The sequence below is a fragment of the Camelus ferus genome, chromosome 13 (assembly GCF_009834535.1).
Source record: "Camelus ferus isolate YT-003-E chromosome 13, BCGSAC_Cfer_1.0, whole genome shotgun sequence".
Classification (NCBI taxonomy): Eukaryota; Metazoa; Chordata; class Mammalia; order Artiodactyla; family Camelidae; genus Camelus; species Camelus ferus.
The window spans coordinates 1,143,529-1,156,701 of record NC_045708.1 but is presented as its reverse complement, the minus strand read 5'-3'; the positions used below and the strand labels follow the sequence as shown (position 1 = coordinate 1,156,701).

The following is a 13,173-nucleotide window of genomic DNA, read 5'->3' as shown; positions in this document are numbered from 1 at the left end:
CATACCCACCAACCCAGCCTTTCAGACATGGTGATCCGAAGACAGGGCTTATCCTGGTGCAGAGGCCCGAGGCCTCCCCGAGCTGAGCCATGGGGGGGGCTGCCCCGAGCTCCCTGCCAGTGGCACCCAGAGCGCAGTCCCTTGCAGAGGTGCTTGGGCTGTCCTGACGCATCAGGTGGCTCCTGTAGAGGCCGGATGCCCAGGGGTAGCAGCCAAGCCCCCCCTTATGGCCCAGCCAAGCCCCCAGTTTCTCTAGGGAGGGACAGTCCAGGAACCGTGTGCAGTGAGACTTCAGGGGGGGTCAGCCCCACAGCTGGTGGTCCTCTGGCCTGGAGTCCCTGCCCAGGGCCATGGTCTGTCCCCAAAAAGTGGGACTGGGAGGGAGGGAAGGAACAAGGGTGTATGCTGGGGCTCATGGCTCCAGCTCCGGGGTGCCAGTCCAGCTAAGCCCTCTGTGGGCAGAGGTCAGTGGTCCTCGGCGCGGCACAGGCTGTGGCCCAGGAACACTGGGTACACGGCCACGGAGGGAGTGGGCCAGTAGCGCCCGCGGAGCAAGTGTCAACGTGTTTATTGGAGTTTACGAAGAGTCTGAAACATCCCGTACAGAGCAGGGTTTGTGCAGAACAAGCTGCAGTCCGGGTGGGGGCACAGGCAACGTTCTGGATCACCCTGGGCACATGACAAGCATCCCCAGGGGCCTCGCGTGGCAGGGCCAGCAGACGCGCGCCGGCACACGCCCACGCAGCTAAAACCAGGTGGAAGTGGAGAAGAACACGGCACCATTTTTGTGTTGTAGAAGTTTTGTCTCTAAAAGTTAAATATCTCTCTCTGTATACGCAGATCTCAAAGCCCAGGGCGGGCTCCCTTCCTCCTCAGGAGGCGGGGCTGGGGGCCCAGGGGCACAGCCACACCAGGACAGGCGGTGGCTTTGGGAGCGAGCAGCTGTGTCCTGAGCAAACACCGGCCTGCCCAGGCGCCGGGCTGCAGGGAGGGCGCACAAGTTCCCCGGGTCTGCTCAGAGTCTGAGCAGGAGGCTGGGGACGGCAGCACCTGATGGCCGGTCAGCAGCACCCTTGGTGGGGGTCAGCACGTCCCCGCAGCCCTCTTGGCCCACGGAGCAGGCACCCTCAGGGGTGCCCCGCTCCTCCTCCGGGGGTCCCCTCGGGCCCTGCAGCCGCTGCTGCCGCTCCTGGGCCTGGCGGGCCCGGCTGGCAATGGCACGGACGCGGCTCTGGCTGCGGGAAGAGGAGCGTCGCAAGAAGCCTTGGCCTCCTGCCACCCCCTCCCCAGCTGGACCCAGGCTGGTGGGTGACGTGATGTCACCGGCCTGCTGGAACCCTGTGAGCCAGCGTAGCTGCTCCGTCAGGGTGTCCGGCCGTGCACCCGGCCCTGCTGGCCTCTCCCTGGCCAGGCCCAGGCTGCAGCCCAGGCTCTCCACACGGGGGGCAAAGTCATCGGCGGTCAGGTCCCCAAGGCTCTTGGACTTGGCAGCCACAGTGCAGTCCCAGAGGCCCACCAAGGGGAGGCGGCCCCAGGGCAGCCTAGGAGCTAGGGGGCGGGGCTGTAGCTCTCCAGGCGCCACAGGCAGCTGGCCCGCAGCCCGCAGGTTGGGGTTGGATTTGCTCTTGGTCACAGTGGGCAGGTCCAAGTGGGCGGCTGAGGCTGAGCAGGTCCGCAGGGGGAGACGTCCTGCCGGGGCCCCTGTGAGGCTCTCACGGCCTGGGCCCAGGCCCGGCAGAGAGAGATCAATGACCGTGTCACTGGATGACACGCTAGAGGATGAAGACACGCTGCCACGGTGGCTGCCTGGCTCCAGCCGCTGCCACAGCCGGTCATTGCCTGTGGCATCTGAGTACACGGCGGGACAGGGCCCGGCCAGGGGCCACCGCCCACCCGGGGACTCCGAGGGCACCTGCGCCTCGCTCTTGGCCCTTCTGGGCAGATGGGTCCAGGGGTGGCCCCTGCTGTCTGTCTTGCTGCTGGGGAACCCCTGGCCTGCCCTACCAGTGCCCCCGCCGCTGCACGCCCACTGCCTGCTTTCAGGGGCTGGCTCGGGGTTCCTGTGGCCCCAGGTCCTGAGCTGGAGGGGCCCAGAAGTTTCCAGAGCCAGCCCTGGAGGGCTCGCCGAGTTGGTGCTGGGACCTGCGGAGCACTGAGGCCCTCCAGAGGAGTGGCTAGGGGCGGCAGCCACCAGCGGTGGTGGGCCGGGACTCAGGGCTGGCTCCTCGGCAATGGTTTCCAGGCTGCACAGGGAGGAGACCGACCTCTGCACGGAGAAGGGGCAGGTGTCTGTAGGGGAGAGAGAGGAGTGTGTCGGGGGCATCCCTGTGGCTCCTATGCCCACAGGACCCCCCAGCCATCAGGACCCTCTATGTCCACACAGCTTTCCCCCGCCCTGCCCTCCAGCTCCACAGCTGCTGGGGTTGCAGGAGGGAGACGGGCCCTGTGCCCACAGGCAGGGTCTACCGGGCCGGCCGACAAGGGGGCTGGGGCAGCTCAGGACACACGGTGGGGCCGGGCCCTGTTACCTGGCACTCGGCTGCGCTCAGTTCCTAACTAGGGAGGCAGCGTGGGGACAGAAAGGAGAACAGCGTGGTCAGCGTGGGGGTGGGGCTGGCCAGGGGACAGGCAGAGGCAAGGCTGGGCGGGTGCAGGGAGGGAGCGGGAGGGGGCTCAGCTTCCAGCCTGCCCTCCCCAGGCTGGATCCGCTCCCTGTGCTGGGGGCCCCCAAGTTCTCTGTCACGCCCAGCTGGGAGGGGGTGGGGCTTCCAGAACAGAGCTGCTCCGGGCCTGCAGGCCTGAGTCCGCAGGGCCAAGTGCACATGCGATCTGCTCCCCTCAGCACTTTGCGAGCTGAGGCCCCACTGGGGCTCTGAGCCCTGTCCAAGAACCCACACCAGACTTCCCAGAGGACTGTGGTGCTGGCCGGGAGCTGGGACACCTGCGGCTTGGCCCTGGAGGAGGCGGGAGGAGGGCCTGGAAGCTGCCCCCAGGTCCTAGCGGTCAGGCCGGGGAAGGAGGCTCGGCCCAGGTACCGGGGCCCTTGTCCAGAAGCCCAGCTCTGGGCTGTGGGCCTCAGCAAGCACAGCCTGGCCCTCAGACTGCGCAGTCCCCAAGCCGAGCGGGAAGCTCCAGGGTGAGTACGCCTGCGGCCAGACCTGCTCTCACTTCCCCACCCCCTCTGGAGGTCAGATGAGGGGCCCACGGGACCAGCCAGTGGAGCAAAGGGAACGAAGGCACAGAGAGCACATGGAGGCGAGGGTCGGGACACAAAGCGCAGCAGGGACTCCTGGCCCAGGCCATGCAAGGGCGGTGGGGCCAGCACGGGGCGCTGCAGAGGAGCGTCTGGGCTTACCGGTGGGGAACACGGGGGATTTACTCCTAATCTCCTCCAGCCTTTGAACGAACAGGGCATTCATCTCCCTCTGCAGGGCCCCCGCCTGCCTGCGGGCGCCCTCAGGCCTGCGGGGGGCTCCCTCGGGACTGCCCGGGCTGCTGGAGTCCGAGGACACGGAGTCGCTGCTGCCCAGGCCCCGCTGCTGGGCCCCGGGGCCTTTGGGGGCACCTTTGCTTCTCCCAGGGGCGGCACAGGGGGCCCCCAGCAAGTCCGCCCAGGCGGCACGGGGCTGCTGGCTGATAGCCACCTGCCCGCCCTCAGGCCCCGGGCTGGGCAGCTGCCCCCTCCGCAGGCCCTCGGCGTCCTCACCAGCGCAGGAGCCCACCACACATTTCATGCAGGTGGCGGCCATCCCCGCAGGCCCAGGGCCCTCGGGCGCACGTGGGGGCCGCCCCTGCACCGGGCTCCTCTCCGCCGGCGCCTTACCTCGGGGGCTGCGGCGGCCGGGCTCCTCCCGGGCCGGGGCCTCGGGAGCAGGGCCGGGGCTGGAGGGTGCCGTGTCGCCGGCCTCCCCCTCGGAGCCCACGTCCCGCATGCCCAGGACCAGCTCTGGGAAGGCCCTGCGGCCTGGCTTCTGACTCTTGGTTGGGGCGCTGGCTGTGCGCCGCAGGAGCCTCTGGCTAACGGAGGGCCGGGGCGGGGGCCGCCCAGCAGCATGACTGTCCAGGGAGCCGGGCTTTGGGCCTCGGAGGAACAGGCCTTTTAGGCCCAGAGCCTGCTTGACCTGCAAGAGAAGGAGACACATAGCAGACGGCCGGGCAGCGGGGCCGGGGACCACCCAGCCCAGTCCAGCCAAGCTCCAGCAGGGAGCGGCCTGGGTTGGGCCTGCTGCAGCCCGAGGGGCCAGCTTGCTGAGGGCACCGGCGGCTGCGTCAGGCTGGGGCCACTCAGGGCTGTGCAGAAGGGAGAGGGTCCCCATGGCAGCTCTACCAGGGACAGCGGCTGCTGCGGCCTCAGCACAGAGGACCGCGTCTGCCCACACTGGCAGGGAGCCAGCGGGCGCTGGCGGGAGGGCTGCAGGTCTCGGAGCAGGTGTGCCAGGGAGGGCTGGATGGGGCAGGCCCAAGCAGGGACCTCGACCCTAGCCCTCAGCGGCCAGCTCTGGCAGAGCAGGCTGGCCCAGGCCCCCAGGGTGGCACTGGTGTGGAGAGAAGGACGGCCGAGGACCGGACAGAGCAAGCACCGGTCAGGTTCACCCGGCCTCAGGCACCGCGGCCGAGGAAGCAAGCACAGCCAGGTGCAGACCGCGGTCGGCTCGCCCATGCTCCTGCCCGGCCCGTTCCCCTGGAGAGGCTGCCTCTTCCAGGAAGCCCTTCTGGATTCCTGTCAGGCAGTTTTTCCCAGCCTCACCCTGCTCTCTGGTCAGGGGGCCTCAAGAGCAGGGCCCCCACTGGCTTGGTGCCCCCAAACCACTGCTGGCCCAGGGCCTTCCCGGACAGCCAGGCCCAGGAGGTCCGCACAAGGCCTCTCCCTGCGGCCTCCCTGCCCGAAGAGGGTAGCCAGGGGCCCCCATGACCGGCCTGGGTCAACCCCAGAGAGGCCGGCAGGGGCCTCACATGCAGAGACCCTGAAAACAGCCATGGCCCCCCAGGGACGCAGAGGCGCCTCTGGGCAGAGGCGGCAGTGGCCAGCACTTGAATCAGCTGCGCGATTCAAGATCCCAAATCCAGAGCAATTTGGTAAAAGTTGGCTGGAAAGTCATTTACAAGAAGGTCCAGAATTCAAGCTCGGAGCTCCTGGTCCCTGGGACCTCCCCCTCACCCCTTGGCACAGACAGAGTCAGAGGGGCACACAGGTGGGGTGCACAGAGAGAAGGGAGGGGAGAGGGAACGGGATGCCGGCAGCTAGGGGCCCCGACATAGGGAAGGACAGGGCAGGGAGGAGGTACGGGAGTTGGAAAGACCAAGGGGCCGGAGGAGACGGGCCAGACCTTGGGCAGGACACGCAGGATGCCTGGCTGAAGTCCTGGACCTGCCTCGTAAATGCTGCTCTGTGCCTGAGGATGGCCCAGGGGACCCAGAATCACGTCCCAACCCATGTCACATGAGCTGACAGTCTCCAAGGTGCTACCAGGAGTCACAGATGCTAAGGGGGCGGCCTGAGCATGCAGTGGGGACGGCAGGCCGCGCACCCCGCGCGCTGGGGTACCTTCGAGCTCCTAACAGGGCTGTGCTTCTAAAAGTAGACTTTGGACATAGAGAAGCCCACTGCAAGACCAAAGAGACAGAGTGAGGCCGTGAGACACCGACAGCGGGCACGGAGCTGCAGAGACGGAGACAGGACAGACAGGACGGACGACAGATGCACGGCGGAGCTGGGAGGCCTGGGGGCCCACGTCCGGCCAGCCTCGGGGCCGAGAAGCGAGGCAGGAGAGAGACGGTTAGTGCTGGACCTGCGAGGACCCCAGCGTGTGCCTGACAGACCACCGTGTATGGCCCTGCTAGGCCCTGAGCACAGAACCCAGGACCCATGGGCTCTGCAGACTGGGGAAGTTGGAGCGAGACCCCCATCCTGGGTAAACTAGGGACTGGTGGGGATCTGGGGCAAAGCCAGACGCCTTCAAGGAGGGATGGAGAACCTGGGGACCCTGAGAAGTAGAAGGGGAAGGCCCAGGAGAGATGGAAGGTGGGCAGGGGGTGCCCAGGAAGGGCTGTGGTGTCCATCTCCTGATGGCCACAGTGGCCCCAGGACGTGGAGGTCAGGGCTGGCAGAGGCGTGCCAGGGGCCCAGCCACTCATTTCGCAGGTGGAGACACAGTCCCAGCGAGGTGACCGCTAGACCTCATGGCCCTGGGGGCATGGATCGGGTGGGGCTGGGGCTGGGGCTGGCGCTGGTGCGCCTCTTCTGGGCAGCAATTGGCCCTGCAGGTGGCACTCACCTTACCACTGATGTCACTGACGGCCACGTGAACAAAGATGGAGGCCTCTTCCATCCCCTCCAGGTACACATGCCGATAGCCTGAAATAGTCTGGGTCACAGCTCACCCCAGCACCTACCTGCCCATGTCCCCCACGCTCTACTTAAAGGTCCTAAGGCCCTGAATACAACCTGTGAGTCCAGTCCTGGGGCCTCTGCCTCCTCCAGGAAGCCTGCCGGTACTGCTCTGGCCTGCAGGGATCTCTTCCTCTTCCTGGAGACCGGGGGACTCCGCAGCTGGGGCTCCCCTCCCCCACCCTGTCTATGGAGTGCTGTGGCCTTGCACCCTCCTCCTCTGCTCCCTCCGTGTCCCCACGCCCACCCGTGGCAGGAGTCAACTCGCTGGAGGAGGTTGAGCCCTGCCCTGTGCTGGAGCCCTCTGCTGGCCTGCAGGGGATGCTGACCCAGGGCTCTGCCCTCCCCATCCGCTCCCGCGGTGGCCCCCTGCCCACCTGGCATCATGCTGCTGAAAGCCAGCGTCCTTTGGCCGATGAAGTCACGCCCAATGGGGTCGTGGTCCCAGACAAGGAAGCGCACCAGCGCTATCTCGGGCATGTGCACCGTGAACACCAGGGTCTCTTCCCACATGGGGTTGAATCCTGGAGATCACCAGGAGGAAGTGTCACCTCTTGCCCCAGTGCCACCTCACAGATGGGCCTGTCCCCACCACAGCTCCAGCCTGGAGGCCAGCTGAGCCCATGCCCTCTCCCAGAGCCTCCTCCTGGGCTGGCCACCCGGCAGAGAGAAGCAACACCTAAAGGCCGGGCAGCCATCACTGGGCTCCCAGTCGGGGCGAGGGGCAGGCTGGCTGGTTACCTGGGTCACAGGAGGGGGCCCTCGCCCTTCCCTTCCCAGCTGACTAGCAGCACCAGCAAAGGAGCTATGATGGGGCTGGGGGCACAGGCTGGCACCTGGGTGCCCACAGCCCCCTGCAGCCCACCTGGGCCAGGACCCTCACCATTGTCGTCCACCACGCGGGTCTGCTCCTTGCTGCAGTCCACGGGGAGCCCGATGACCTCCACCTCCACAAAGGGGTCGATGATCTGCCACAGAGAGCGAGGGTAGCACCAGGGCCGGGCGGTTTCCCCAGCCCCCTCCCCGTGTGCGCCCAGGCCCCCCTACCTCCCCTCGGTCCCCCAGCATGGAGTCCCGTGGCTTGGGGAGCTGCTGCCCACTGATGATGCGAAGCACCAGCTGCTTTTTGAGCTGCCCTGGCAGGGGGTCCTCAGAGTTGGGGTTGAAGACACCTAGAGGGCCAGGGTGTGAGGCTGAGCAGGGAGGGGTGAGCCCCCCACTGACTCTCCAGGGTGGAGATCCCTCCCCTGCCTCTACCCCGTCCACTGGACGGGGGCCCGGGCCCAGGAGGAAGAGGGAGGCAGCGTTGCAATGTGGGGGGTGCCGGGTGGCTGTGCACCGGTCACCTCTGCGACCACCCTATGACGTGGGCCCAGGTCGTCCCCTCCCACCAGTGAGGCACGGGTCTCAGCACATGTGTGAGGCCACGCTGCCTGTGGGCGGGGAGCCGAGTACTCTGGAGCCCGGTGGGTGAGAAGCTGGTGCCCAAGGGCAGGGCAGGGGGTGGGGGGCAGGGGCTGTTCACGTTCACAGTTGGAAGAGGTGAGTGCAGACAGAAGAGGGGTGTGGGCGGGCTAGGGGTAGAATGGGAAGAAATCCACAAGTGGTCTTCAGCACATCAGAGGGAACACTGAAGCGGGCAGGGCAGGGGTGGCCAGGGACTCCAGATTCCCAGCAGAGTGGGGGGCCCTCCCTGTGCCCCCTGCAGTCTTCATGCAGCCGCCCCGCATCCCGGCCTGTGTCCTCACCCTGGCACATGCACTGGGGCTTGAGCACGTAGCCACAGCTGCCGTTGGCACTGAACTTGGCCCGGTTCAGCTGCAGCATCCGCCCCTCCGACTGGTAGTTCAGGGCGACTGCGGGGAGGGAGGTGGGGCGGCCAGGTCAGCCTGCGCACTGCCTACGAGCCCTCATCCGCCTATGTGTGCCGGGGCATCCTGGCAGGACCCTGCCCCCCCGGCTCAGGCGTCACCGCTCCCTCGCCCTGGGGTCCTAAGGGCTGGGTGCCCAGGCGGGGGAACCATGCCCAGCAGCCTTGGCTCCACGCCGGCACGCACCCATCTGGCAGCCGGCGTTCCAGAAGGGCTGCGGGTTGTAGTTGCTGGAGTCCACGCGGTAGGAGGAGGGGTAGATGCGGGACAGCTGGTGCTGGTTGAAGCGCAGGTACCGCGCCGGTTTCTGCTGCAGGATCTGCTGGGCCCTGGTCTCGCTGAAGGACGACACCTGCCAGCTGGACGCCACTGCGGGTGCCGACGGGCGGCGTCAGGGGCAGCGCGTTGGGCCCCGCCCCCCCCCCCGGCCGGCCCCGTGCCCTGCTGGCCCCTCACCCTCCGTCTCCACGTCAGGGGTGCCCACGGACTTGGTGTACTTCACCAGGTCCGAGAGGGCCCGGGACAGCTTCATGGTCTTCTTCTGCCGGGCAGCCCTGCGGGGAGGGCGGGGACGGGGTCAGGCAGGCCGGGCCCTGATTCATGCTGAATGTCCATCAGGCGTCCACTGCGCCCCCGTGTTCCAGGTGTCGGGACACGCAGTGGTCACGCTGAGAGCTGACACGGTGGGGAGGGGCAGGTGCTGAGCCCACCAAAGGGCGCTGACCGTGACGGGCTACGAAACGAGCACAGGACCCACTGGCCAGTCCAGCCCCTGCGCTCCAGGGTCCATGCCCCAGGCCCCCACGCCCCCTCCCCGCTGTGCGGTCCCTGAGCCTGCGCGGCTGACTCCTGCTGTTGCCAGGACAGCACCTCCCCCACTGCTGTTTCCTCCAGGGGCCGGGGTGGGGGCAGGACGCTGACCCTCGGCTCTGGCTGCCTTGGGGGTCCAAGTCCTCGTCCCCCTCCTCCACGCTGGCTGCCTTCTTTAGCTTGCTGCTCTTTTTCTGTGCAGAACGAGGGCAGAGTCAGGATCTGTGGAGCTCCAGGCTCGGCCGGGCCATCGGCAGAGCCCGGGAGGGTGCTGGAGGTGGGCCTGCCGTCCGTGGGTCCGGGCGCCCACCTTGCAGGCCTGCCTGCCCCGTCCTCTGCCTTGCCCTGCTTGGCCTGGGCACTGGGTGACCTGAGCTCTGGGCACTGGCCAGTATGAGGCCACTTACTCCATCCAGCCCTGACCAGGACTCCAAACCTAGCACCTGCAGTCAGGAGATGCAGCCAGGAATCCCAGGGGCCCTCGAGGCTGGAGGAAAACCCCCACCTCTGGCTGGCACAGGGGCAGCTGGTGCACACGGGGGCAAGAAGCATGCTGCACTCTGGCAGGGCCCCACCCAGAGGCCCCCAGACCTTGCGCTTGGAGAAGCTGCCCATGAGAAGCCGGCTGTTCCGCCTGCTGGTTCCAGCATCGTCCCCGGACTCCACGTCCTCCTCGGCCTGGGAGGAGAGGAGACAGAGGGACGGGGTGAGCCCAGCCTCAGACCAGGCAGCTCCTCCCAGCAGCTCCAGGCAGCCTTCCTGGAAGAGGGAGAACCAAGAGCGGGAGGAAGGGGGAGCCGGGCCCTGGGCTGGCTGCTGCCCCAGGCCCTGGTGGCACCGTCTCCAGCCCACCCTGGGTGCGCACAGGCAGCTGCCGGGAGCAGGGGCCTGAGAGCCAAGGCGAGGACCAGCGGAAACGCTCACTCACGTGCCCGCATCAGCTCCCCGCGATGTGTTGTTTTAAACTCATTAAGTTCCCAGTCCTGACTACTTTTCCCGTGCATGGTGACTGCATAATGAATGTTGTCTGTGCATCTGGAACATTCCTCAGCTTGCCTGCTTATATAACCCTCACACAAGGGCCCTGCAGCCCCGGAGTCCTGGCCTGCTTCTTCACCTAATTAGACAAGTAACTTGGCTCTGCTCCCCACAGAGTGGCGGCCGCTTGCTGTCCACACTCAGGGCTGCGGCAGATCTCCTGAAGTCTCAGGGCTGCGCCTTCCTCGCTGCCGTTTAGAGAACTCGCGCATCAGGGGCTCCCCTCCTGACGCCCCTGCCCCTGCCCGAGGGGCCCCCGGGCCTGGCAACACCGCAGCCTGTCCCCCTCTGGGGCCAAGGCACAAACCCCTCGTCCATCCTGAAGCTCGTCACACCCCTGGAGCAGCTGGGAGCCTGTGCCAGGGTCCCCGAGGCCACTGCCACCGCCACTAGCCACCCCTCCACCTTCCCCAGATGCCCCCCAAACTCTCCCAACTTTGCTCATGATGTGCCCACCAGGGCAGGAGCTGGCTTCCCTCAGGCTCCCGGGAGCCGGGCACCTGCGGCCAAAGTTCTCCATTAGCCAGGGGCACATGCATCTGCACACACACTCCACCCGCACCTCTGCGAGCTTCTGCACTTGCCCCCGTGGACGCTCCTGCACACCCCTGACCACAGCCCCTCCTGGCCGGCCTCCCACCCAGCAGAGGAGCGGAGCCCCTCAGGTTTGGGTTCGAGTCGCCTGGCAGAAGAGCCTGGAGCTTGGGCTGGGGATGCCAGCCCCGCCTCCCCCCAGCCCTGTGCCCAGCAGAGGCGGTCAGCATCTGTCCCGAGGGCAGAGGGCGGGGCAGCCACAGGGCCCATTACCTGGACATCTCCTCGGCTCACACGCTGGGAAAGGGAGGACCTGGCTCGAGACACTGCCTGGCAGCATCTGCCAACCCCGAGCTCCCACCACTCCACGGACCCCTGTCCACTCCTGCTCTGGGGAGCAGCTCAGCCCACGCTGCTCACCCCCATCCTTTGCCCTCTGCGGGGTCAGGACGGGCGCCTCTCTGGCTCCTACCTCGGACCCGGGCTGCCCCGCCGTGCCCCTCGGGCTTGGGGCTGCAAAGACAGGCGCTGGTCCGGAGCCCGAGGCACAGGTGCCGGAACCGACGTGCTCAGGACTGTCCGGTCCCACCTGCTTCTTTTTCTCTCCTTTTATTTTTCTCCGTCTATGATTACTCTTTCTTAATGGAGGCACTGGGTCTTGAACCCAGGACCGCATGCATGTGTTTCCACCTGCTTTTAGAGCTGTCTCTCTCCCAGGGCCCCCGGCTTCCCTCCTCATGCCTAGAGGGGAACGCCGCTGCTGGCAGAGGTGCTGGCGGCCCTGTTCACGGTGTGTTTGGCACCAGAAGAGGTGGACGTGCTTCTCAGCCCTTTAACCATCACCCGAAGCATCGCGGTCACAATGCACACAAGCACCCATCAGTCTGGGCACCACCACCATCCTGAGGAAGTGCTGGGCCCATGGCTGGAATCCGCTGTCACCCCCGCACGAGCTGGCAGGGGAGGCGGGCCCCACCTCGCCCTCCCTCGGGGGGTGTGGCAGCAGGGCCCTCCCACACAGGACACAGCGCCCAGGGCACCTCTGCTCGCCGAGGAGTGTCTGCGCCTCAGACAGAGGGCAGCCTGCGGGGCCGGGCCCGGCAGGCGCGTTCTGACTGAGACGGTCTAGTCCTGACCGCACTTGGGGGCTGGGTCCCCCAAAGAGGAGCGGGCTTTTCCTGGGACAGCACCGAAGTCCCCTGGAGTTGTGCGTGGCACTGTGGACGGGCATCCATCCCTTGCCCGTCCATCGCTTCTTTGCCTCCAGATAGCCACTCCAGCTGCACCCCGGGCCTCCTGCCCCCTCCCACAGGGACCCTCACTAGGGCCCAGGGACAGGGGGCCATGGCCTCAGGATGTGTCCACAAACCTGCTGCCCAGATGCTCCCCTCAGAGAACCCCGTGGCTCCAGCCCCCTTGCCCCTCTGCCCCTGTCCCAGCAGGGTGGAGGGGTGGCTGGTGATGCTGTGGGGGTTAGGGATGGGGTGGGGTTCCCTGCTGCCCAGTCAGCTCCCACACCTGGTGGCTTCCCTGAGCGCCTGTTGTCCCGCACACAGGAGGCCACACAGACACGAGGTCCTGGGTCCAGACTGCCCTCCTGGGCGCCCACGCCCCAAGCCGGGGGAAAGCAGAGACCTCACGTCGCACCCCCGGCCGGCCGCACCACGCCGCACACGCTGCCCGCCCGCCCGCCAGGGCCACAGGCACCCTGCGTTCACCTGCCTAGCCAGCTCAGAACTGAAAATAACTGACCACCTGTCGGCACGGGGCCAGCGGGACCCACCACACAGAGAGCCACCCTCACATTTCCGGGGGTTCCAGCTACCCCTTGTGCCCCCATGGGTGGGACACAAACACCCACATCCAAAAATACTGTCCTGGAGGCACCCAGCACCCCACTCACCCAGCCAGGGAGAAGCCACCTTCCCAGGCCCCCCAGAACTTGGACAATGGCGGGGTCGCACTAGAGGTACAACCGGGCCCCCCAAGAACAGGGCAACACTCCCCAGCGCTGCTCACCTGCAAAATGGGGTCTGCAGGGCCAACCAGCACCCACCACCACCCCTGCGGCCACTCAGCTAACCTGACCGCCCTTCAGTGTTTGCTGGGCCCCCTCCAGCTGCACCCCAACCGCTCAGTGTCACTGACACAGCCCAAGGCCCCCCACGCTTCGCACCTGCCATGACAGCCCCACAGCACTCTCTCCATGGGGGTCCTTCCCGGAGCTTCCCTGGGGGCCTCCGTGCAGGAGCATCAGGACAGCGGCCCAGGACTGCCCCGGCTCCTGGGTGGGTGGGGCCTGGCCTCTGGCCCCAAGCCGTGCTCTAGGCTCTTCTGCAAGGAGGGGCAGGACCCTGTGGCCGCCTCTCCTGCCCATGGCTGGGGGAGGGTGCGGGCCTCCAGAGGTCAGATCGTCAGCCACACAGACGGCCAGCCCCTGCCCGGCCACCTGCCTTGTGACACAGTGGCGTCTGTGGGTCCCTCACGATGAGAGTCAGAACAGCCAGGTGTTCAGGGGGCCCTGGGGCAGAA

At 67.1% G+C, this 13,173-nt stretch overlaps 1 protein-coding gene across 5 annotated transcripts in view; it reads right to left on the bottom strand.

The window, feature by feature from the left end:
• Positions 1-551: 551 nt before the first annotated feature.
• Positions 552-13,173, bottom strand: part of PLCH2 (phospholipase C eta 2) — a 71,544-nt gene continuing 58,922 nt past the window's right edge. For all 5 annotated transcript variants that reach the window (XM_032494982.1, XM_032494979.1, XM_032494981.1 and 2 more), the window contains 11 exons: positions 9,661-9,747; positions 9,181-9,263; positions 8,716-8,813; positions 8,446-8,628; positions 8,137-8,244; positions 7,436-7,560; positions 7,272-7,356; positions 6,766-6,912; positions 6,276-6,355; positions 3,824-4,121; positions 552-2,289 (listed from right to left, as the gene is read on the bottom strand). In XM_032494982.1, coding sequence (XP_032350873.1) covers positions 1,016-2,289; positions 3,824-4,121; positions 6,276-6,355; positions 6,766-6,912; positions 7,272-7,356; positions 7,436-7,560; positions 8,137-8,244; positions 8,446-8,628; positions 8,716-8,813; positions 9,181-9,263; positions 9,661-9,747 — 2,568 coding nt within the window. In that variant the 3' untranslated portion in view covers positions 552-1,015. The remainder of the gene's footprint in view (positions 2,290-3,823; positions 4,122-6,275; positions 6,356-6,765; positions 6,913-7,271; positions 7,357-7,435; positions 7,561-8,136; positions 8,245-8,445; positions 8,629-8,715; positions 8,814-9,180; positions 9,264-9,660; positions 9,748-13,173) is intronic.